A 25,951-nucleotide genomic window follows, 5' to 3' on the forward strand; every position below is an offset into this window, starting at 1 on the left:
GTACGATTTTTTTGGCTTCATTTTCAATCGATGGAAATCCTTTAAAATTGTTGACAACTTCTGGCCAGAGCTGGCATCAGCTTTGGCCAGAAGGCCAGAAGAAGAATTCATCAGTTGATGAATTCACTTGTTCCCATGCGAGCTTAATCATTTCTATGCAGTGGCTTATGTTGAATCGCTTCCAAAATGCCATTAGCATGTCGTGCTTTCCTTCGTTTAGTGCTTTATTTGCAGAGGTGTAAACATGCCTGACATAACAGGCTTTGAATGTTTTTATGATCCCTTGATCATAAAAACATTCAAATTTGGATGCAATGTTTTGAGGGCTTCAGCATCGTATCCTGGAGCATTATCAAGAATTAGGAGAACTTTAAAGCACAGGCTTTGCTGTTCTAAGTAAGGTTTGACTTCTTTAACGAATGAAATTTCAACCAGTTATTAAAGAGGGCTTTTGTTACCCAAGCTTTTCTATTCCACTTACACACAACGGGCAATTGCTCAAAATATTTTCCCTGCAATGCACGAGGCGTTTTAGGTCGATAAATGAGCAGAGGCTTGCACTTGAAGTCGCTTGATGCATTTCCACAAAAAAGCAAAGTGAGTCTATCCTTAAAAGCTTTAAAACCTGGGGCAACCTTTTGTGTCTTTGTGATGTAGGTTCGTTGTCCCATTCGCTTATAAAATAGGCCCGTCTCATCCACATTGAAAACTTGTTGCGGAAAGTAACCCCTCTCTTCAATGAATTTCAAAAATTGGGGTTTGAATTTCTCTGCTGCTTCTTCATCTGCAGAGCCAGCTTCTCCCTGAAGCTTTACATTGTGCAAATTAAAACGACACTTAAAGTTTTCAAGCCAACCTTTGCTTGCTTGAAAGTCAATTTTCTCTGACGATTGGCGCCATCTTTATTTAAAACGGAAAAAAAACAAATCTAAAGCTTTGTTTCGAATAGCAACACCATCCACAACTGAGCCTTTTTCGTTTACTTGATCGTCAATCCAAGCTATTAATATTTTTTCCATCTTTTCCAATTGCAGAATTCTTCTTGAAACTTGAGCAACCTTTGCCGAAGTATCGCCTGAAGCTTTGACACTACATCAAATCTTTTCTTCATTCTCCCATATTGTTCTTATGCTTGATTCGTTTATAGCTAGTTCTCTTGCAAGTGATGAAACATGTGTACCATTTTTCACCTTATCTAAAATTTCAATTTTCTGAGATAATGTCAAAACTTTGCGTCTTGACATTATCTCAGAAATTTTGCTGGTTTATCATCTTCATTCTTCCTCTTAGATGTCATATTGAATTTTTGAAATTAAAAGAAATACAAATGCAAAAGGAGAAGAGGATAAACTGATAAATACGTGATTACAGCTCTGCTAACATGAGTGAAATGATCGCAACTCGGCCTGGGTCACTCAGCAGCTAGCGGGCAGCACCAAGCAGGGTTGCCGGCCGATGCTCTGCAGCGTACTGTGTATGAATGAAATTCTAGCGTTGGTCAAATTAAATGGAAACAATTAAGATAACGCGTATGTGCAAAATCGCATTCTGCAAATCCTTGCTCGGCAAGGGTTTACTGTAATTCATAATTTGTTATTCTTTGGGACCAAAATATTTTCAATATTTTACACACACGCTTTCTTTAAAAACTATATATAGTAATCAATTTCCATTTCTTTGATCCGTATAATAACGTATAATAATAATGACCTTAACACTGCTACTGAGGATCTTTATTTGGTTTTATTATAAGATTTTGATAATTTCCATATATTATTAAATTTTCTGAAAGCAGTATCTGGTTGTGTCAATCTTCGCATTATATCAGTATCGACAGTAGCTTCCAAATATGTAAAATTCTTCACTTCTTCTGCATACTGATCAATTTAAATTTCTTTTTGGAATTTTCTGTTCAATTTAAGAATTTTTGTTTTATTTGTATTTATTTTAAGACCAACCTTTTCATCTGTTTTATACAATGCTTCCAATTTTGTTTTATATTGGTGTATATTGATATTAAAACTATGATGTCTGCATAATGCTAGATCTTCTAGCTGCAATATAGGAGTCCATTTCTTGTGCCTGTAAGTTTTCTCATAATCCAATAAATGATCACATTAAAATGTAATCTACATGTTATGCAACCCTCTAATTGCAGTCATTATCAAAAACAAATTTCTGATGTTGTGTGCTGTGCAACAATTACTTCCTTTATACATTTATTTTATTATTCTCACATATTAATTAGGAATTCCATGGCTTTTAAAAATTATCAATCATAACGTATCTTTATTAGTAGTCAATGCTTTGGCAAAATCTATAATATTCAGGTATAATAAAGCTTCTAAATTATATAAGTTACAAGGAATATAACTTATAGTCCTTATAAAATTATAAGTTATTATTTGTATTGCTATTATTATTATGAGCTACTCCATGGAGTCCTTAGACTCATCAAAAGAGAGAGAGAGAGAGAGAGACATTAAACATCATGCCAAGCACTATCGAACATTTGCGCAATATCCATCATCCTTTGCTTTGAACTCATTCACAGTAATGGCACCCACAACAGACTCCGGCAACCTATTCCACTCATTCACCACTCTCTGAGCAAAAAATCTAGTGTTAACACCCTTGCTAATTACACTCTTGCTCAGTTTCCAAAGATGGTCCCTGGTTCTCCACACCACCAGACCTGTTCTGAAAAATTTCCTCTATATTAATCTTGTAAACGTCCTTCAGTAATTTGTCTCAGTCATATCACACCTTTTCCACCTGTCAACCATTTTATGTAACCCACAATTTTTCAACCTGTTTTCTCGTAAGAGCTACCATCTTGGTCACTCAACTCTGGATCCTCTCTACCTCTTCCTCATTGTCAAGAAACCCAGGTGACCAGATCTGTGCATAGTTATCAAGATGGGGTCTTATCAAGGCTCATTAAAGAGGAATAATGACCTGCTTGTTTCTGCTCATCAAAGTATTTTCGGTAACCAAGTAATCCAATGAACTGCTTCAGCCACTTTTGCAATATGTATGCCCTCTAAACTTTTACTCCTTATCTACTAACACCCCCCAAATCCTGGCTTCATCAATTTCCCAGAGTACAGTTCGATCAATGTGGTAAACAGATGGTAATCTTTTCACCCCAAAATGCATAATCTTACCCTTTGCCAAATTAAAATGACATTCACTCTCCTTTGCCCAGACTGCCAGTCTATCCAAATCATCCTGCAAAATTTTAATATCATCTGTATTAACTATTGCTCTACCCAATTTTTCACCATCAATAAACAACTGAATGGTTCCTCTCATCATTAATGTACAAATTAAACAGCTGTGGCCCAAGAACAGAACCCTGTGGCATGCCACTAGTCACAGGCCTTCTTTTGGACTCTACTCCTGAATAAACTACTCTCTTATCCCCCCTCACCAACCCTATATCCATCCCCATGTGTTGCAGTTTATTGATTAGAATTCCATGTGGTATCCAGTCAAAGGCTTTTGCGAAGTCCAGCAGTGTCACTGTAAACCTTTATCCAAATCAGTTGTCACTGTATTATAAAATATGAGCAAGTTACTGAGACATGACCTACCCTTCACAAAACCATGTTACCCCCCCCCCAATACAGTATCCCATTTCCATCTAATCCCTTTGCTCTTGACCAATTTCTGCAGTACCTTGACAATGGCTCCTGATATCAGTCGGTAATTTGCTGCATCAGTCTTGGAGCCTCTTCTATGCAATGGAACTATTTTCCACTCTTTCCACTCCCTTGGGACTAACCCAGAGCTGAGACTTACATTAAACAATGTGGTCAAAGGCACCAACAATTCCCTAGCACCTTCACATAACACTCGAGCTGGTAAACCATCTAATCCCATAGCTCATTTCACATCAAGGTTCTGCTATGCACCTTCATTTCATTTACCTCAGTTCCCATATAAGTCTTTGCCTCTCCCGTTACTGCACTATCTTCACCTGGATAATATACTCTTGCAGTGTTCACTTAGTAATTTTACTATTTCAACTGATTTGGTTACCTCCCTACCATTGGCATTCATTAAAATCATTCTGCCATAAACATTCTTCCTTTTACTTGCAGTATATCAAAAGAACTGTTTGGGATTATCTTTAGCCTGCACTGATAATTTCCTTTCATACTGTGCTTTTGCCTTTATTACCGCATTCATTACCCTTCTGGCCTGTGCTTTGTACTACTCATGTCACTTTTCTGCTTGAATTCCCTCCACAAGGTTTTCTTATTTTGTAGCTTCAGCTTAATGATGATATTCATCCATTTAACTCCCACTTAACTTACTCTCCTGACTAAGTATACAGTCTGCCATTACTTCCCTCAAACAATCCTTTACCACTTCCCCTTGCAGTTTCACATGTCATGGCACTGATCTAAGCAATCTCCTAAGCTTGTCATACTTACCAGCCCTGTAACTGTCTATTTTTGATGTCACTCATGTATTGGGTTCTTGGTCTCCTTTTACTAGGTCTTCCCTCAATCAAATTTGTAGTCCAGTCTGATAGTCTTAAAAGATGCCCTGTCATGTTATTTCTCTGTTTGTTTGTTTGTTTTTTTTTAACATTATGAAAAGGAAAATCATGCATTCCTTTTTCTATCCTTATTAATTTCAGAGAGGAATACCTCTCTGATTCTTAGGAAATTACGTCAAATGCTTACTTTAAAAATGATTGATTTCATGACAATAATAGACACAAATTGACATAGAAACATCACAGGTGAGCCATGGAAACATCTGCTATTGATTCCCAATAAAATCAGAAAGTTTGTAAGGGGTTGGAAAACTTTCCCCGAGAGCATGCTATATTCTAGTTTGCCCTATTATGTTATTTATACACTGTTTATTTTTTTTTCAATCGCAATCTCTTGTGGAACCCCTGGTGACATCTCACAGATTCCCGGATGAGAAACATTGATTAACATTAGTCACTTAGTGTCTGTCGTGTACATTCTAGCAGAATGATTCCAAAACCAAAAGTTAATCGCTTTGCGACATGTGTGCTTACTTGAGGCACCTAATGAGGAGTTAACCATATCTTGAAAAATGTTTCATTTCAAAGCACTCTAAAAATATACAACTTACAGATTGGCAAAGTAATTGTATATACAAATTTCCCATAGACAGTTAAAAGGAAATTAAACTTTTGGTAACATAATTACATACAGCAAGCAAAGTGTGCACGCTATGAAATTTCTTCACTTAGCATAGTGCAAAATAGCAAAAACAGACAGTACATATAGATGCTTCTAATCTTTGCTTTAGAAAGTCAGAATAAACATCAATATTCCTTAGCCAAATAAAAATAAAAACAACAGTGTGCAATATAAAATGGTAAGACAAAAGGAAGAATAAACCTCAATATCGCCATAGCTAAGTTGACACAAACAAGAGAATATCTATATATAAATCAGGATTACATTAGAATGCCGTTCTAAAGAAAAATTGTTGAATTTGTTTTAGGGGACATGCTTTTTTTTTCACTGACAATGATATAGTTTTTTCCATTATATTATTCATTTAATGTTAGATTTGCAGTTTAGCATACTCCTACATATATATAAAAAGAATGATATAAGAGAAAAAACACAATTAAATTCGGCTGACTGCACAAGCACTAATATATCATGGGAGTGTGCAATTTCATGGATCAGTTGACTAAGGATTGCCATTTTGGAGGTCTGTCTGACAATCTACTGCTGGTGTAGATTACACATAGTAATCTACACAAGCAGTAGATTACTATGTGTGTGCATGCATAAACACACACATTTAACAAAGAAAAAATAAAAACTACTAGCTAGCTTATGGTTATAAATAATATTTACAGGACCACAGTTCACATATAGCATAATTGTCTATATACAGTATTATACATAAATTAAAGATACCAAGAAATTATATACTTGTTTTAATCCATAATCCAAGTATAAGCAAACAAAGTTTGTCCCAGAAGTATTTTCAGTACTAGGGCAACTCATGTAAGGAAGCTAAGACTTCGCATCACTTGCCTTAGTATCCCATAATGCAAAGCGCATCTCGTTGCGGACATGTATAATGCTATTCATTTTGGGAAGGATCACTATCCAGACCGGTTTCAACCTTTATTGAAGTCTCTTCAGTGGGAGTCAGATCCAGACGTGATACTAAGGTTGAAGTAATGCAGAAGTCATATTTTCATATACGAGTTGCCAAAAGGTGTCACACCTTATTATTAAATTACTCTGGATTAGAGAAAGATGTTAGAAGTTTTTACACTTAGTTATACTAGCTTCCTTATACGAGTTGCCCTAGTCCTAAAAATACTTCAGCTATAAACTTTGTTTGCTTACACTTGGATAAATGATTAAACCAAGTATATAATTTCTTGGTATCTTTAATTTATAATATAACCAGGTGAAAAAACTTCTAATAGTATTATACATTTATAAGTGTCTATTCAACTTTTTTTTAAAAAAAAATTTTCAAATGGAACTGAGATAAAAACTCAAGATACACATAAAATCGGGCAATCTGGCAGCAGAAAAGTTATAAATTGTGGAATAATTCTTTGAAAATGCTATTTGACTTAATTCTGACAATGGGCAAAACAGGTGTTTGCTTATGCAGACTGTTTTCTTATAGTGTCATGGCAAAACACAAGTTTTATCAGCTTAATCACAGTTTGAGTGCTAAGTGCATTCCAGTAGAATTTCTATAGTTTGTAATATGATTAATATAATTAAAAACTGGATTAATTTTAGGCTGATAAGCACTGCATTTCTGACAGTTTCTTGCAGCTTAAAGGTTAATGAAGTCTTTCTCATTACATGGTTAGAATTGCATAAGGCACTTATGTCATAAAACAACATTAAAGGAAAAATAAATTTCACTACAATAACAATCAGAGTAATCTAAGCAATCATTACTTTCTAAATTATTCATTCTATTATTTGGAATGATTATGTTAACATTTCTATTGATTCCATGCTTATATACATATTCTATATACAGAAGGGAAAAAAAATTATAAGAAGTCAAACTTCTTTGGTTATAAATGAGATATGAATTTCACTTATCTTACCACAATATCCACAAAAGTCATGACTGCCGATTCTGGACGAACTGTTCCTTGTACAACATTACAGCAAACATCATAAAGAATGTTCTTTAGATCTAAAGTGGAAGGAAAAAAATTTAAGGAATATAAACATGAAACACTTTTTTATGTAACATAGCCATATTGTGAGAGAGAGATGGAACGGGCAGTATTTTCGAAATGCACCACAAAAAGATTTGAGGAATTATTGAGGAAGGGGGTGGCTATGCCCTCAATCTGCTTGTAGCAGGGTGCTTGGTAAAAGTGAATAAAGCTATATGAATTATTTACATGTAAACACAAGGCTAAGGTAATAACGTATTATAAGGCCATACATTTCAGTCTGAAAATTACAAACCATCTTCAGTGGCAAAAAACAGTTGATACAAAGTAGAATGCAAACAATGGATTTATCTGAAATAGAATGAGCCATGATGTTATATTTCCAGTAACATTATGTTCTAACTTGAGGAAAAAATTAATCACAACCGTATATAAAAAAATAATAATAATAACAGTATAAAAAAAACAAAAAAAAACATAACATTACTGGAAATATAACATCTCACAGCTCATTCTATTTCAAATAAATCCATTGTTTGCATTCTACCTTGTAACAACTGTTTTTTGCCACTGATGATGGTTTGTAATTTTCTGACCAAAATATATAGCCTTATAAATATAAAGCCTTAAAGCCTCTGTAGCTCAGTCGGTATAGATAAAGACTCTTGGTCAGAAAGATCAGGGTTCTATTCCCGTCTATGATGTGAGGAACTTTATCAGGTGTTTATTTATGCCGGCCTGTTTGGCTGAGTGGTCAGCGTATTTGCTCTCCAGCCAAAAGGCTGAGGGTTCAAATTGCACTGTGGGCATGCATGTTTGTGATTGTCTGTGAAAATACGACTGGTGGTGATGGGCGGTAGATGGCGATGCCGTAGATGATGATAGTAGTTGCGGTTCGTTGTAGTTGGGGGAGACAAGGTTGAAGAGTAGCTTTCCTCCCTTGATGAGTCTTTGGACTCCCTGGAGGTGTTGCATAATAATAATAATAAATTATTACCTTTACCTTCCTTCTTGTAGATAAGCTTATACATTGATAACACGACTATTAAATTATTTCAGGAAATTATGGAAATAATGGTCAGTTTTGATGTCTCCTCTCTATTCACGAATGTCCCACTCAAAGATACCTTAGAGTTCATACCTTTCACTTGTGTTTACATGTAAATAATTCATAAAATTATGATACAAGTTTCTAAAGAACGAATAAAACTGATTCTTAACAAAAAATTCTGCATGTCTGGCAATCTACCGGGTCAAGACTACATGATCATTTCCCAAAAGTGAGGGGGGGGGGGGGAACAGTGTAGTGAGATGAGTTACTGTTAAGTTCTCTAATGCTATGATTAGATCCAGCAGTCTCAAACCTCATGTTCCCTCCCTTATGTGCTAACTCGGGTAATTATCTCTCAATGTGTATAAATTCCATTTCCTCCCCTGCCCCCATTCCTCTTCTCAATCTATGTCCCCATAATTGAAATCCCCTATAATAATTAATTGACCTCTACTCATCATGCTAATCTGCAAGTGCATGTCATCTACATTCTCTGGTATACCCCCCACACACACCCCAGATTACAGCATCAAACAATTACACATTTAGTCCTGTTGGGTTCTATCTCACACCAAAAGCTGATTTAATGACAATGCAGGCCAAGATACAACTTTTAGTTAATTATTAGCTTTAGACATTTTCCCCACTAAACATCAACGATAATCAACACATAATTGTTATTATTATTGTACGGTCACCTCCATGGAGTCTGAAGACTCATTGCAGGAAACCCAAACTATCCACACAATCTATCATACCTCTCCTTGAACCTATTAACAGACAAAATACTCAAACTGACTCTGACAACACATTCTATTCATTCACCACACTCCAAGCAAAAAATATAGTCCTCACATCACTGCTAACCACATACTTTATTCAACTCTTGTTCAAGCCCCTCTAGCCAAGTGCTGAAACATTTCTCCTGCTTCAATCCTATAAAACCCTTTAAGCAACTTAAATGTTTCTATCATATCCCCACTCTTTCTCCTAACAACAAACCTACAGTCCACACACTCTCAATCTATCCTCATATGCAACATTCCACAGACCATTCACCATCTTGGTTGCTCGCCTCTGAATCTTCTGCACTGCTTCATTATTCCCAAGAAACCCAGGAGGCAGATCTGAACACAGTAATCCAGATGTGAATGCATTAAGGCCTTATAAAGCAAAATAACAACTTCCTTATCTCTACTTGTTAGTGTGTTCTTCAATAGCCAAGTAATCTTATGAGCTACTTTAGCAACCTTAGCAATATGTCTTCTCATAATCTGATTTTGTCTTCCTTACCATGCTAATCACCTTTCTTGCCTGAGTTTTGTACTGTTCATGAGTTTGCTGGTCACCTTTCTCCTTATTTACCCTCCACAACATTTTCTTCTTCTGTAGCTTATGATTAATGATATTACTCATTCATCTAACTCCTACCTGATTAATCCTTTTTCACTTAGGTATACAATCTAATATTTCTTCCTCTAGATCATCATCATCATCAAATTCCTGCCATGTATCCTCAAGGGGTGTACAGGATATGATAGTACTACATGACAAAAATTACATCATTACTAACTTCCTATCTACAATTTTCCTCCAAATCAGTCTGTTACTTGTCAAGACTCCAACATTATCAGATCATATATTTCTATCATCTAAGGCACTTTATACCGCATCAATCCACCTATATCTTGGTCTTCCTATGGGTCGTTTTCCTGCCAACCTGGCAGAGAACACTTGTTTTGCTAATCTTTCCTCGCCCATTCTGTTTAGGTGACCATACCACCTGAGATTAGCTCTGCTAACGCATTCCTGAATGCAGACAATGTCAAGTTCTTTCCTAATATCCTCATTTTTAATATGATATTGCCATTGATGAAATCTGTTCACGCCTATAATCTTTCTCAGGACTCTCATATCTGCGGTCTCTAGTCTTTGGTCAAGTGTTTTGCTTCTAACCCAGCTCTCAGATCCATAAGTTAAAACTGGTTTGAACACTGTCGTGTATACAAGCTAATTTAGTGTTCCGACTAATTTCTCTCTTATTCCATATGAATTTATTCAATTGACTTCCCACCATACCAGCTTTGCTGATTCTGTTGTCTTTTCTATATTTAATTTACCATCTTCAGTAAAAATCGTGCCTAAGTAGCTGAAATGTTTTACTTGTTCCACAGGTTCTCCATTCACAACACAGTTGACATTCTCAATGATTCTGCCTATTTTCATTGTCTTTGTACTGCTGACCTTCATACCATATCTATTACAACAGCTATTCAATTTAGTCAGAGAATCTTGCAAACTTGTAGCGGATTTATTTAGAAGTATAACATCATCCACATAAAGCAAAGAGCTGACATTAACATCTCGAATTTTGATATCATGTTTAATACTACTTTCCTTCATAATGTGATCCATATAGATAATGAATAACAGAGGGGATAATGTACATCCTTGTCTCACACCAGATTTAACATTAAACCATCTTCCTGTACTTCCTTCAATTCTAACTGCTGACTTACAACTCAAATAAAGACTAAGTATTGCTTGATATAATGCCCCATTGACACCATATAACTGCAGCGTGTTGAATAGCTTCTCTCTTGGCACCTTGTCATATGCCTTTTCCAAATCGACAAAACTTAAATACAGATCTTTGTTATTTCCCATGCTTTCTCAACTATTTGTCGTAAAGTGAAGATCTGATCCTGACAGCCTCTATTTGGCCTGAATCCAGCTTGTTCTTCACCAAGCTTTTCTTCCACAATTCTTCTCAACCGTTTCTCAAGTATACCTGCATTGATCTTGCCAGAAACACTCAGTAGGGAAATACCTCTGTAATTCTCACATTCAGTTTTATTTCCCTTTTTATATATTGGGACTATGAGAGCTCTACTCTAATCATTGGGAAGTCATCCCTCTGTACAGGTTTTCTGAACTATGCAGTGCAGCCACCGTAAGACTCTTATACCACCATACTTCATTTCTGGTCATTTATCATCTACTCCTGCTGCCTTTCCACATTTCAAGCCATTGATGGCTTTTTTCTACTTCAAGTATGGATATGTATTCCTGACTGCATGCCTGGTCAGTGTTTTTTACCACTGTGCTTTCATCACTGCTTGTTTCATTTAGCAGTTTTTCAAAGAAATTACTCCATACTTCAAGGATATCTTTTTCTCCCATTTTCATGTCACCTTTATCATCTCTAACTCCTTTTACACCACTCTCTTTCCTCCATTCTTAAGCTTCTTCAACAACCTCCAAAATACTTTGCCACCTTCTTGATATTTATTTTCTATATTCTTGCCAAAGTCCTCCCATGACTTTTGTTTAGCTAGTTTTACATGGTGTTTAGGATTCTTGCATTTGTCTCTATATTCTCTAAGAGCACAAGCTGACTTATTTGACAGAAACTTTTGATAACCTTTCTTCTTTTCCTTCACTGCCTCTTTAACTTCCTGTGTCCACCAGGGAGTTCTGATTTTTTTTATCCTTGCAGATAACTTCACCACATGCCTCTCTGGCTGAATCAATCAATGTTTTCTTCAGAGTTTGCCACTGAATCTCCAAGGTTTGATTCCTGTTCTCAAACTCTTTCATTTTTTCTTCAATAATCTTTGTGTATTTTAGTCTACAGTTCAAATCTGAGAGCTGCTCAACTTTTATTTGCTTTATAACTTTCTTACATGTCATTCTTTTCGATATGAAATTCAATTTTATCCTGCTCAAGACTAAATAGTGATCACTTCCAATTTCAAATCCTCTGTACACTCTGGTGTCCTGCACCAGGGAGAAAACATCACTATCAACAATAACATAGTCAATGAGACTTTTCTTATTCCTTGCCTCTTCTCTCCATGTGAATTTGTGCACATTTTTATGTTGGAACATGGTGTTAGTAATAACCGGTCCATGTCCTGAGCAGAAATCCAACAGATATTTGCCATTATTATTAGCTTTGCTCTTTTCTCCAAATTTTCCCAAAATATTTTTGTATGTCTCACAATCATTTCCTACTCTGCTATTTAGATCCCCAACAAGGACCAACTTTTCCTTTTTCATTGTGTCAGTTGCGTTTTCTAAAGCCTCAAAAAATTCCTCCACTTCTACCTTAGTAGAACCTTCTGTGGGACCATAGGCACAAATAAGTCTCATTGTTCAGTTCCCCATTCTCATATTTGCCTACATTACTCTACTTGAGACTGACTGCCATTCAAGAAGATTAGCCTCATATTTTGTGTTGAATACTATGGCTACTCCTTCTTTTCCTTGATTGTCATTGCCTGAATATAACATTTTGTATTTATTGCTCAGAAAGATCTCACCAGTTTTGGATTTTTTTTTTCAGTCACCCCTATTATGTCGATCTGGTACTTATCTAATTCCTCAGCTGGTTCCATTTCTTTGCCATTCAGGCTGCTTACGTTGATAGTACCGATCTTTAACTCTGGTGATGTTGAGTTGGGGTTTGTTTTCAGATTTTGTTATCCTGTTATTCTCTTTGTTATCCTCTAGATCAGTGATTTTCAACCTTTATTATAATATGGCACACCTAGACTAATTATTAAAATTCTGCAGCACACTAAAAATATATTCTTTTAATTTTTTTGATGATAATAGTAATTACTTATCCTTTTTGCTCCAAAAAAATTGCAACTATTTTTGACATTTTGAGTAAGAAAAACAATACTCAAAATTAATTTTTTAAATTTTTATTGATTTTTTCAAATGAATATTAAATGTATCAAATAATATGCATACTTGCAGTTAATTTTAATGAGATATCCAAGCTTGATGTTGTTTCAGAATATCTTTTGTGCGAGGTCGAATTTTAGATAGGTATACTCTTAAATCATCATCCAAGGCTTACAGCCATGATCTATTTGTTCTTAATAATATTCATTGCGGAAAAGCTTGAATTGCACAGATATGATGTGGAGAATGGAAGAAGTACTTCTATTGCTTTTTTTGGTAAATTTGGAAATTCACTTCTTAGAGATAACCAAAATGAAGTAATCTGTTAATTCGCCCTCTTCTGTAATCTTTAAATTTCCCAATTTACACATGCTTAAGACAAACGGATCTCTTATCCAAACGAAGGATGATATGTCGTGAGGGAAAATATTTTTCAATATTTGTATCTAGTAATCTTAAGGTTTGTAAAATTAGATCTATTAGATTTTCATTCAGTGTGCACTTTTTCATTAGTTCAAACATATTTACTGCATTTTCTTTTCTGATTCTTTCTTCCCAAAGCATTATTTTTTCCTGGAATGCGTTAATTTTTCAATTAACATAAGAAGTAAGAATGTTTTCACAGTCTCCCTGAATACTTTTATTAAGTGTATTTAAAGATTGAAATAAATCAGCAAGAAATGCAACTTTACTGCATTTCTTTACGCAGCTAGCTGAGTAGAGTATTGATAGTTAATGGCACATTAGAAAAGATAACCAGAGTGCTTAATAAATATCTACTACTAACCACATTTAAACCATATATCACATTCGCAACTCTCATCCATTCACTTAAGGACAAACTGTCTCCATTATCACATCCAGGAGTGCATGAAGTGTCCTGTATTTGTGACCTGGCTTACTATGGATGGACAAGAAGAACTGCTAACATCTCGAAGAACATAAAAAATACATTAGGCACCATCATTATGACAAGTCAGGACTAGCCGACCATGCCTTGGATACGCCTTCACACAGGATCAAATGAAAAAAAAATATTGCTACACAGAACTCATAAGTCAGAGAGACTGCTTTTGAATCAGCAGTAGCTTTAAAACATTCCTTAAACTTCAACAAGTATGTCTATATCCATTTACCAAAAATCTGGAAGACATTCATTTTAAGATCAAATTGATACTTAATTCTCTCTCTCTTTATTCAACAATAGATGAGACCAATTCAAAAGCACCAGCAGATATCCAGAATGTTATCAATTTTAATATCTGCTGTGTGCTTTTAACATAAATCTTTTCATCTGAAACCAAAGATAGGAAATACTAAATCCGATGAATAAAAATTATTTAAACATCCCATGTGTAGGAGATGATCCAAAGCAGTTAGGAATTATAGATACATTAACACAAGAATATTTTAATATTTGCCAAATATTTCAGTCTGAAACTAACAGACTATCTTTAGTGGCTACATAGGAATAGTTTTTAACAAGGTGGAATACCAACAATTGATCGTTCAAAAGTAGAACGAGCTACGTGATGTTATATTGCTAAGCATTAAAGAGAGGAAAAATTTCATCAGAGTGATTAAATTATAGGTATTAATTCACAATTTCATATAATAATCTTAATTTATAAATAACATTAGACTAATGTAGGAATTAAAGTCTCAATGAAAAAAAAAAAAAATTTAATGTGTTATCCTGATTAAACTTTCCCATATTTTTGATAAGGATATACAGTCATTTTGATTCAAGTTAGGGTGTTGAAGTAAAGCTACAGCACTCTCTTTAAATAGACGTTCAAATTTATAGCGACATCTGTGTAGAAGGCGAGTCTTGGACCAGAGGATGTTGTGGCTTGTCTCTATCCCGTATTCTTGAATTCTTTTTTTCTATAGAGCGTCATGTTTGTCCAAAGCAGGACAGATTGCAGTTACAAGGAACTTGATACACACCTGGCAGACATAGTTGACAAAAAAAATCAAACTCAAGCCTGCAAAGCAGTGGTTCTTAATCGGTGTTACCCAGAACGCTTGTATTCTGCCGGTAAAAGATGTCAGATGACACAGTTCTGAGTATTAAATGGCTACTCTGAATAAAAAATGTCAAGGGAATTATTTCCGTTATAACAGAACAATTAACAATATTGGAAGAAAAGATTTCAAGTTACTTTCCTTCCTTAAATACACACAATTATGACTGGATATGAAATTCATTTGGCACAGTTAATACATCGAGTTGTGAATTTTCATTACAAGAAGAAGAAAAATTAGTTACCTTGTCAATGGATCGTACTCTAAAAATGAAATTCTCTGAAATAACTCTTGAGGAATTTTGGATCAACTATATCATATATTAGACCTGATATTGCTGAAAGCTGACAATCTCAAGTATCACATTCAAATAAGTTCCATTTTTATAAAAGGCAAGTCCATGCATATTTTTATTGTTAGTTTTATGACCCTAATGCTTTTGGTGTTCCCCAAATTTTTCTTATAATCAAAAGTGTTCTGTGACTTTGAAAAGGTTAAGAATCACTGCTGTAAGGGATGGAATATCAATAGGTACATGGAATGTCCACACACTATGTCTCTGCCTGGTGTGTATCAAGTTCCTTGAAACTGCAATCTGTCCTACTTTGGACAAACAGGACGCTCTATAGAAAAAGAATTCAAGAACATCAATCATACATTCTGCACAACAAATCTGGATTGGCTCAGCACGGGATAGAGAGAGACAAGCCACAACATCCTCTGGTCCAAGACTCGCCTTCTACACAGATGTTGCTATAAATTTGAACGCCTATTCAAAGAGAGTGCTGAGGCCTTACTTCAGTGCCCTAACTTAAATCAAAATGACTGTATATCCTTATCAAAAATATGAGAAAATTAAATCAGGATAACACATTAAATTTTTTTTTTTAATTGAGACTTTAATTCTTACATTAGTCTAATGTTATTTATAAATTAAAATAATTATATGAAATTGTGAATTAATACCTATAATTTAATCATCACTCTGATGAAATTTTTCCTCTCTTTAATGCTTAGCAATATAACATCGCGCAGCTCGTTCTACTTTTGAATGATCAATTGTTGGTATTCCACCTTGTTAAAGACTGTTCCTATGTAGCCACTAAAGATAGTCTGTTAGTTTCAGACTGAAATATTTGGCAAATATTAAAATATCTTGTGTTAACGTGTCTACAATTCCTAATCATAATGTCACAAGTGTCTCTCAAGATTAAAGATCCAAAGCAGTTCCTGTTTATTCTTTTAAAAAATCGTTAACAGGTTAAACTATGATTTAAGAGCAAGCTTACAAATGGATATGCAACGAAAGTGGTATAACATAAAAGCAATTCTTACCCTTGGTAGAACTCCGGTGAACAGCACTAGTATTCTGTCCAGTCTGAATCAAATTGCGGCACATTTTAACACTGTAAAGTAAAATTTTTGTCCTATAAGCAAATTAAATGCATAATTTTTTAACATGCATGATAAATATACTAATTACTTTACCATAGTTTATCATGCAGGTGCAAATCCTAAATTAAAAACCAGAATGCTCAAAAGAAGCAATTTTCAAAATACAGTATTACTTAAAAAAATAAATTAAATAAAAAAAAAAATTACAAAGAAGAAATAATAAAGGATTATTGTGGTGTTTTTGAACCATGTAAAAGAAAACACTGTGTATATATAAATATCTGGTCTGGGGTCTTTCCCCCAGAGGAAAAGCTGCATGCCATCGGATAGGTCCCCAGGTCATGCGGATCAGGGAATGGCCACCAGAGATGGTGGCTAGCTGCGAATAGCCAATAAGCAGTCCCAGACAAGCAGCAGCAATACTAATAGGAAGTGGTGGGTTAGTGGACAACTCTAGTAACTCTATAAAATACCACAAACGTCCAATGATGGTACTGCGTCAAGGCAAACTTAGGCTACCCTAAGCCTAAACATAACCTATATGTTTCTTGTTACATCTCTTCTCAGCTCTTCAAGGAAGACTGAGGGTTTGTCAGATAAGTGTCAATGTGCTGACAGTAAAAATAAAATTTAAAAAAAAATAATAAAAAAATAAAAAAAAAACTATTGAAATCTCATGCCAAAGAACAAGAGAAAAGGCTCATGCCAGCTCGGACGCCGCCCGGTCAAACAAGGTCCACGCTCCCAATCGAGCAAATCAGGGTTGGATCGAAAAATCAGCTACTGAAAACAAAGACAAAAAATCAAACTCGAGCCTGTAAAGGATGGAATATCAATAGGTACATGGAATGTCCATACACTGTGGGCAACTGGAAAATTGCAGTTGCTTCAAGAAGAAATACAGATGCAACATCTTGGGTATTTCAGAAATGAGATGGACACTGTCAGGAGAAACAAATGGTGGAAGAGTTCTCTGGTCAGGAAATGAAAGTAAGCATGAAGCAGGCATAGGTTTCCTGCTAAGTAACAAAGTCTGTCAGGCAATGATAGGATACAAGCCAGTTAGTGGAAGGATAATGGTTGCAAGATTGTGCCCAACCATTTAATATCACGACCATTCAAGTACATGCACCCACTGAAGATGAAGACATGAGACATTTTACAGAGATCTACAACTAGAAATTGATGAGGTGCTGAAGCAGGATATACTTTGGAGGAGAATTGGAATGCAAAGATTGACAGAAATAACACAGGATGGGAAAAGGTTATGGGAAAATTTCGATATGGAGAAAGAAATGAACGTGGAGAGATGCTTCTGAAATTTGCCACTGATAACAACCTGATGATTTGCAATACCAAATTCCAACAAAAAGATTGTCATAAATGGACATGGTGCTCCTTCGATGGCAGGCATAGGAATATGATCGACCTGATATTAATAGACTAGAAATAGAGACCATCAGTTCAACAGTGCAGATCATTCCAAGGAGCTGATATTGATTCGGACCACAGCTTAGTGATTGCAAATATAAGACTAAAACTGAAACAGAAGTAAAAAGGAAAGTTTTCAAAACGCTAGTGACATCTCAAGACTAAATGAAGACAGGCTAAAAACAGTTTATCAGGACATACTGGAAACTAAGCTTAAGACCACAAGTGAAAAACAAAATATAAATGCAAGAGTAGAACAACTGACTACAGCACTAAAAAAAAAGCAGTAAAAGAAGTAATTCCTGAAAGAGAGATCAACAAGAAATGGATAACTCAGGAAACTTAAATTGATACAAGAGAAAAGAGAACTGAAACTTAAGAGATAATTCAAAGGGCAGCAGATGAGTTATACCGTCAAAAATGCAATGAAGTCGGAAAGCATCAAGATCTGACAAAGCCAAATGGCTGGAGGACCAATGCAAAGACATTGAACAGTACTATGGAGAACACAAAACTAGCGAGATATATAAACTTATAAGAACTGTCAATAGGAAGTGGCAAACAAGATCAGTAGCTGTCAAAGATGAAGATGATAAAGTATTGATGGACAAGACCGAAATCATACACAGATGGACAAAATATTGCAGCGAACTATATAAAAATCAACTAAATAATAATACAACAGAAGTAATCAAAGAACTAAAAGCAATCTCTCCACCATCAGAGATCTTTGAAAATGACATCTTGGAAGAGGCGGTGAGTAAGGCTATAAAACATCTCGAGAACAACAAGAATCCTGGAAATGACAGCATAATAGGCAAGATGCTAAAATATGGGGGGAATTTGAAGTCCACCCCCCCCCCCCGAAGAGTGGGACAAAAAAAATCAGTCGTGTTGTTCTTCATAAGAAAGGCAGTACTTCAGAATGCAGCAATTACAAAACTATTGCACTAATGAGTCATCTTGGTAAAGTGCTGAAGGGTCATATGGAAGCAAGTCTTCCTGATGAGCAAGCTGAATTTTGAAAAAACTGAAAAACAGTGCAACAAATACTCACACTAAGACTAATAACAACGAAAGCTCAAAGAAAGAACAAAGACATACTGCTGTTTCGTGGACTTCCAAAAAGCATTTGATAATGTTGACCAAAATATAGCATGGAATCCTACGGTGTGGACAATAAACTGATCTACCTGTTGAAAGATATAAATAGCCAAGCACAAGCAACAGTCTGGATAACAAGTGTGACTGGTATATCACCAATATTACCAATCATCTTCATCACACATAGATAATATTAAAAAAGAAGATGGAGGCATTTCAATAAATGGCCTGAGAATACACTACCTCTGCTTTGCAGATGGCATCATCCTGATTGAAGAAAATGCACCAAGGCTGGAACGGACTGTGCAAGGAAAAAGATATGGACTAAATGTCAATTTTGAAAATACTAAAATAATGATATTCAGACAACAGGACTTACTGAACAAAGTTACCATAGAAGAATTTCAACTGGAAAATGTGGAACACTTCACATATCTTGGTTGCCACATGATGCATGATTTGGACCCAAAAAAAGAGATAAAAATTAGAACAGCCAGAGCAACAGCTATCTTAAAAGACATGGACAAAATATGGAAGAGCCGAGCTATAAAGATACACACTAAACTGCATATTGCGAAAACCTGTAACTTCAGCAGCGTGCTCTATGAATGTGGGGCCTGGGTACTCCTTAGAGAATCTGAAAGCAGGATATTAGCATTCAAGAGGAAGTGCTATAGAAAGATCTTGAGAATAACACCTCTGTAGCGAAACTGGAAGAATGATGGTACGTTGCGCCCTTCGATTAGAAAAGGACTAAGTTCGATTCTCGTCATGATGGGAGGAATCTTTATATGGAATTTTTCAATCGAAGGTGAGTTAGCCGATCTCAACGGATGTAGCAGAGTTTTTTCTCCTGGAAACTCAGGTTTTTCATCCTGCAAAGCGGCCCTTCAGAACATGCAATTTACAGACAAAAAATACAAGGGGTGGTGGTCGTGGTGGTTGTGGGCAGTAGATGGCATTGATGTAGGTGATTGGTAGTAGAGGTTCTGTGTAGTAGTGGAGATGGGGAGTTGTACAGTGGATGTCCTCCCGCGATGGGTCTTCGGACTCCTTGGAGGTGCACGAATAATAATAAGCTGGATCCAGAAAGTGAACAATAAGGAAATCTATAGACAAATAGACAAATACAACCAAAAGAAAACCTGATTTAGAAAATAATCAAAAGGAAACTATGTCTATTTGGCCATATATGTAGAATGAACGATGAGAGGAAATTAAAAACGCACTGCTCTTTGGGATGATTGAAGTGCTACAGTTTTTAGAAAACAGAGATGATTCTTTACAAGCCAACTTGATTCATTTCAAGTGACATAGCTTATTTGACCGACTTGTTTAACAAATGTAATGAAACAAATCTACAGCTCCAAGGAGATGAGCTGAACTGAATAAAAACAAAAGCTGTTATTTCTGCATGTGTGTGTCAAAACTTGTCCTGTACAAATGAAACTTAGGATGAGGAGAATTCAGCCAGTTTCCAAATCTATCTACAGTGGAAAAATCTGATGAAGACATGCTCAGCTATTGTCAGCACTCGGAGGCTTTCCATCGTGATTTCAACCAATGATTTAAAGATACTCTTGGAATAAAAATATGTGATTGGTTTTGGACCTATTTTCAAATACAAACACAGAAAAATCTTTACAATTACAAGAAGAACTGATAGAAGTAACAATAAATGAGGAATTGAAATTAAAATTCAAAAATAGATATAGGTACCAACAGTTCTGGATGCAAAAACAGATGCCCATACTTTATCCTGGATTGTGGGGGTGTAGCAAAAAAGTTTTTAATAGCATTTCTATCATCATATTTAGTGGAGCATGGGTTTCAGTGGTCACAAATCTTTTAACTAAAAAAAGAAACCAACTGCAAATAGCTGATTGTGGTAATTTAAGAATGCTGCTGACGAATATAGACCCAATTATTAATAAATTGGTAGCAGCACATCAGGCTCACCCTTCTCATTAGGATTGTTTTTGATATTACTGATCATTATTTACTATTTTATGTGTGATTTTTACATATGTTAGATGCAATTTATGTTTGTTTTCTTAATTTTAATAGTATTATTAAATTTTCAGCTCCAACTTGTCCTATGTTTACGTGCAATTTATATTTCTTTTGTTGAAATTTTTAAAACTATATATTGATTTCAATATATAGTTTTAAAATTTTAATTCCAAGGTGTTTTATTTGCAAACTTCAAAAATCTCTACTAGATGCATAATAAAAGCAAATTTGTTTCTGTATCTATCTGTCTGTTTGTTCGCTTAAAACTCGAGAAGTGCTGATCCAATTTTCATATGATTTTCTTTTATATGTATCAGGTAGAGCTGGTCAGGTCTTAGAAAATAGTTTCCAGGGGAGTGCTGAATAAATTTTTTTTGGAAAAAGAGGCGGTAAGCCAAATAAGTTTGGGAACCACTGATGTAGATGAATGCACATAGCTAGAGCTATGTGCATTCATCTACACTCTTCCTTCTATACATCAATGATCTCCTCTCTCTGACATACAATCCTATTCATAGCTTTGCTGATGACAGTATTTTCCACCACCCATTTTCAAAACCTTGTGGTACTCAGATAATTCCACTGTTCACTCACTTTCACTTCTGATAATATTCTGATCAATGTTTTCTTCTTCAGCTGACTTTCACATCTAGCCTACCTAGCACAAGCACATTAGAGACATAATTCTCTCCTGCTCAACTCCTGACACTCACAAAGCTTAATCCATCCAACCTTGGAACACTGTTCCCATATTTGGGGTGGTGCACCTAGGATATCCCTCAGAATGCTTGACTGTATTCAGAAGAGCAATTTACTTAACCGATAACTCCCCCTCTCACTTCCCATAGATGCTCTATTGCTGCATTGTCTTTTCTATAGGTATATCCATGGGTGCTGCCCAGTGAACTGGCCACCACCATTCCTCCACTTTCCTCTAAACACTTATGAACATGAGCAACTGCTAGTCAACCCACATACATGTAAGCTTCAAACTTATCAAACCATTTTCTCATTCTCTTCCTTCATTCCCTACACCTCTGCTCTTAGGAACAGTTTTTCCCAATTATTGCAACTCCAAGGCCTTGAAGAAACACATCAATAAATTCCATTCTGATTTTAACTGCCTGCATGCATACAGCACTATCAAGTCACAGGTCTTGGGACTTCTGTGTAGGGATGATAAAAAAAAATCATAAATAAAAATTTTAAAAATCATACTGAAAAGAAAACAAAAAAGTTCTAAAAAGAATCAAAGACAAGCAACTCATCTGATGAGTAGACTGGAATATACAAAAATTATTCAAGAAAAAATTAAAAAGTTTGACGAGCATCATATCCTAGAGCAGGGGTCGGGAACCTTTTTGAACCAAAGAGCCATTCCACCAAAAAAATGAATTAAAACAAAATTTTGGGAGCCGCAACTTCAATTCGATTTTTCCTGGTGACTCAAAGTTGCAGTCAGTTCAAACTTAGGTAAATTTGTTTTTAATTCAGTACTTCCAGATATCAAATACCACCTTTATGTTTGCATATAAATTTTTTATATGTTCAATAAATAAAACAACATTAAGTTTTTAATCACAGAACATGTTTAAGTAAGTATAATATTGCAAAAAGAATTAGTCTGAACAAAAATACATTATGTATTTTAATAGATATTTGATTGTTTTAATTTGATTGTTAAAATTAAATTAACATTTAATTTAATTTTAACAATCAAATTAAAACAATTAATTGATTGTTAAAATTCACTAATGAGATGGATTTTGCATCTTCTCAGACAATTTACTTAAATCTGGATTGCATGTCGTGCACTTTAATAGTAATTCGGCTTTTAAACTTTCATCAGTCAATTTGTTCCTATACTTATTTTTAATGTAATTCATTGAAGAGAAAAATCGTTCACAATTGTACGTTGAACTGAAAAGAGTCAAAACCCCAAAAGCAAGTCGCCTGGCATTTGAATAATTAGTTGGGAAAGAATTCCGACATTTAAATATAATTTCCTGTGGTGTTTCTTCCATAGTTCCCTCGTTTTCTTCAATTTGTGCTACCATTTCCTGAAGTTTTTGTACCCAGATGCTTTTATTCTGAATTTCCAGAAGCTCCATCTGTAGTTCTGCAAATAGATATTCCAGGAAAAGCTTCAATATCTATTAATTTTAAATTGCAATTTAACAGATGTAATATAAATTTCATCATCTCCTGATGTTTTTTAAAATCCTGAAATCTGCTTGTAAATGAATCTAAAATTACAGTAATCATTTCAGTGAATATTTTGCAATCAACTTTTCTTGATTTAAATTCAATCTATAATGTTTTAGATTTTCAAAATACAGTATATAAATTTTTCTTCAGTAACATCTTCGAAAAACACTCTTAGTTTCTGTTCAAAGGTAAGGACTTCCTCTAGTAATTGTAAGGCTGTGTGTCATTCCCTTACAACTTCAAATTTAGCTTATTAAAATGTTCTGTCATATCAAGCAAAAAACAAAAATTTTGTATCCATTCTGGATTACTTTGAAGTTCCACATGATCTATGTTATAATTTTTAGTGTTTAAGAAAACTATTACTTCTTTTAAGCACTGAAAAAAAACGTTTTAATGCTTTTCCTCTTGATAACCATCGTACAGATGTAAATACCACTAAATCTTTATACCTAGTTCCTCTATTTCATGCATAACACACGTCAGATGCATAGTATCTAGCACCACGAACAGGCCATATCAAAAAACAATATTTAGTTGTTTGTATTAATTATGTATCTTCTAATTCAATTAAAAGAGCCGCACCTTGTTCAGCCAAGAGCCACATGCAGCTCCAGAGCTGCCGGTTCCCGACCCCTGTCCTAGAGGCTCAATGGCAAACTGTAAAGAAAATAATATCCAAGGAGGATTGTGATGAAGTTATTTGCAAGGATAGAAAAATATAAACTTCAGAAAGACCCAAACTCAAAATGTTAAAGAAATTCCAAGACGAAAACAAGCTGAAAGTTTTTAGGAAATCAGCAAAAACCTTGAGAGGATACAGAAAATGAATATCACAAAAGTAGCAAAACGTTCTGGAACTTATCTAAAAAGTTAAGAAATTAAGGAAAAAATACTGCAGAAGTAGGAAGTTTTTCCACTTGATTAGAATAAATAATAGATAAAAAAACTATATTCCTAAATTAATCATGTGCAAACTTTTGTTCACTTATGCTTAGGTAAAGATTTAAATGAATAAGATAATTTCTGGTCTAGTATAATTTACAATCGAACCAAGCAGAAAACAAAATCTCCTGTCCAGAGTATTTTAATAATATGGTGATACACTATTTTGCTACTGGCATATGGAAATTATATGACTTCAGCACCTTGATTTAACTTTCAGTATCTCCATGAGTCTAGTTCCCACTGATCTCAATAAAGGTTGAAACCATTCTGGGTAGTGACCATTCCCATAGCAATCTACATATCCAAATGTGTTAGGAATGATACTGAAGCAACTGAAGTCAACAGCCTCAATATACTAGTAGCCTAGTCATGAAGATCCTCTATGCACAAACTTTTATTTGTTTACAATTGTGTAAAAGAGCAAAGGAATGGATAGATATGAATGTGATACTTTATAAGGGGCAACAAGAAAAATTGATGGGGTAGGTCTTGCCTTAGTAATCTGCTTACTTTTTATAATAGTGACAATGGAGTTGGATAAAGAAAATGCCTACTTTGAGATACTGCAAGACTCTGCAAAGGCATGTGACAGGATTCTGCACAGAACTCTGTTACAAAAGTTAGAACAAATGGGGATGAATATGAATCTGGAGATTTGGATTAGAGGATGGCTGATGAGTCTAGGAGAAAGAAAAGTGGCCAGTGGTATACCACACGACCCAACACTTGGTGCTCTATTGTTCAGTTTGTACATTAATGGTATAGGAAATTATCTGACAGGAAATATTCAGTTTGCTAATGATGCAAACTGGGAAGAGCAATGGTAAATGAAAATGATGCAAGGTTGTGCTGAGTGACACAGAATCACTGAAGGCTAACTGAGATGATTCTACAGGCAAATGTTAATGAGTGTCAGTTCAATGTTACTAAATGCAAGATTATGCATTTTGGGATGAAGATACTGTAGAATAAGTATTACTGCATATTAAACGAAAATGTGCTGCAAGTGGTTGATGAAGCTAGAGAACATGGGGCGATAAAAACAGCGAGCTAAAGGTCATATGATGGTTAACATGCCACTTGGTTATGGTCATCTAGGTTCCACAAAGATGAGGAAACAGTCAAAAAGCTCCATACTAACCAAAATCATATCCAACTTGAGGAACTTTAAATGTGAAAACAGACTAAAGGAGTGTGGCCTTCAAAGTTTGAAAAACAGGAGAAGAAGAAATAAGATAAAAGGGGGGGAGGGGCATAAGCTGAATAAGATGTGGTCAGGAAGAATGCCAGATCACGGCATGTAGTGAGTGAATGAATAAGATGCCAGTGAACACTAAATGTGGTGAATGTTTTTAAGGGTAGGTATGACTGGAACCAAGGAATTACACCTTCCAGGTTCTTCTCCTGATATATATATATGTATAATAACAGCCTTCTCTCCTCAACCTATAGGTTTGTGGGCAGCGTGGGCTATAGATAGCAGTCTTCTGTTTTGTGCTGTTAGTTTGACTATTTGGTAACTTCGTTCCATATCTTGGTCTCCCTCCATCATTTCCCTCAATTAAATTTGTAGTCCAATCTGAGTGCCTTAGTAAGTGTCCTATCATGTTATTTCTATTTTTTTAAACATATGTAGTATTTCTCTTTTTTTTTCTTCTGGCTTTCTTAATATCTCTTCATTTGTAGGTCTTTCTGCCCATGCGATCTGTCGGATTCAGTACCAACAGATGTGGGATGCTTGAATTGTCTCTATTTTGAAGAGTCCACATCCCATACAAAGATTTTAATAAAGTGCTTCTTTATTCTCAATGACATACTATATATTATATCATATTTGATATTAGTGTCCTTTTCTTGTTAAATACCTTTTTTTTTTTTTTTTTTTTGCTTGTGCTATTCTT

The 25,951-nt window shown here is 35.0% G+C and overlaps 1 protein-coding gene across 1 annotated transcript in view; it reads right to left on the reverse strand.

The window, feature by feature from the left end:
• The window catches only part of tho2 (THO complex subunit 2-like protein), a 779,097-nt gene that overhangs the window by 744,499 nt on the left and 8,647 nt on the right, over positions 1-25,951 (reverse strand). Inside the window, exons 2-3 of the mRNA XM_090391861.1 lie at positions 16,287-16,357; positions 7,100-7,191 (exon numbers count right to left, since the gene is read on the reverse strand). Coding sequence (XP_090247987.1) covers positions 7,100-7,191; positions 16,287-16,350 — 156 coding nt within the window. The 5' untranslated portion in view covers positions 16,351-16,357. The remainder of the gene's footprint in view (positions 1-7,099; positions 7,192-16,286; positions 16,358-25,951) is intronic.

Source organism: Typopeltis vanoorti, chromosome 4 (genome assembly GCF_054136105.1).
Source record: "Typopeltis vanoorti isolate ZY-2024b chromosome 4, IOZ_Tvanoo_1.0, whole genome shotgun sequence".
Taxonomy (NCBI): domain Eukaryota; kingdom Metazoa; phylum Arthropoda; class Arachnida; order Uropygi; family Thelyphonidae; genus Typopeltis; species Typopeltis vanoorti.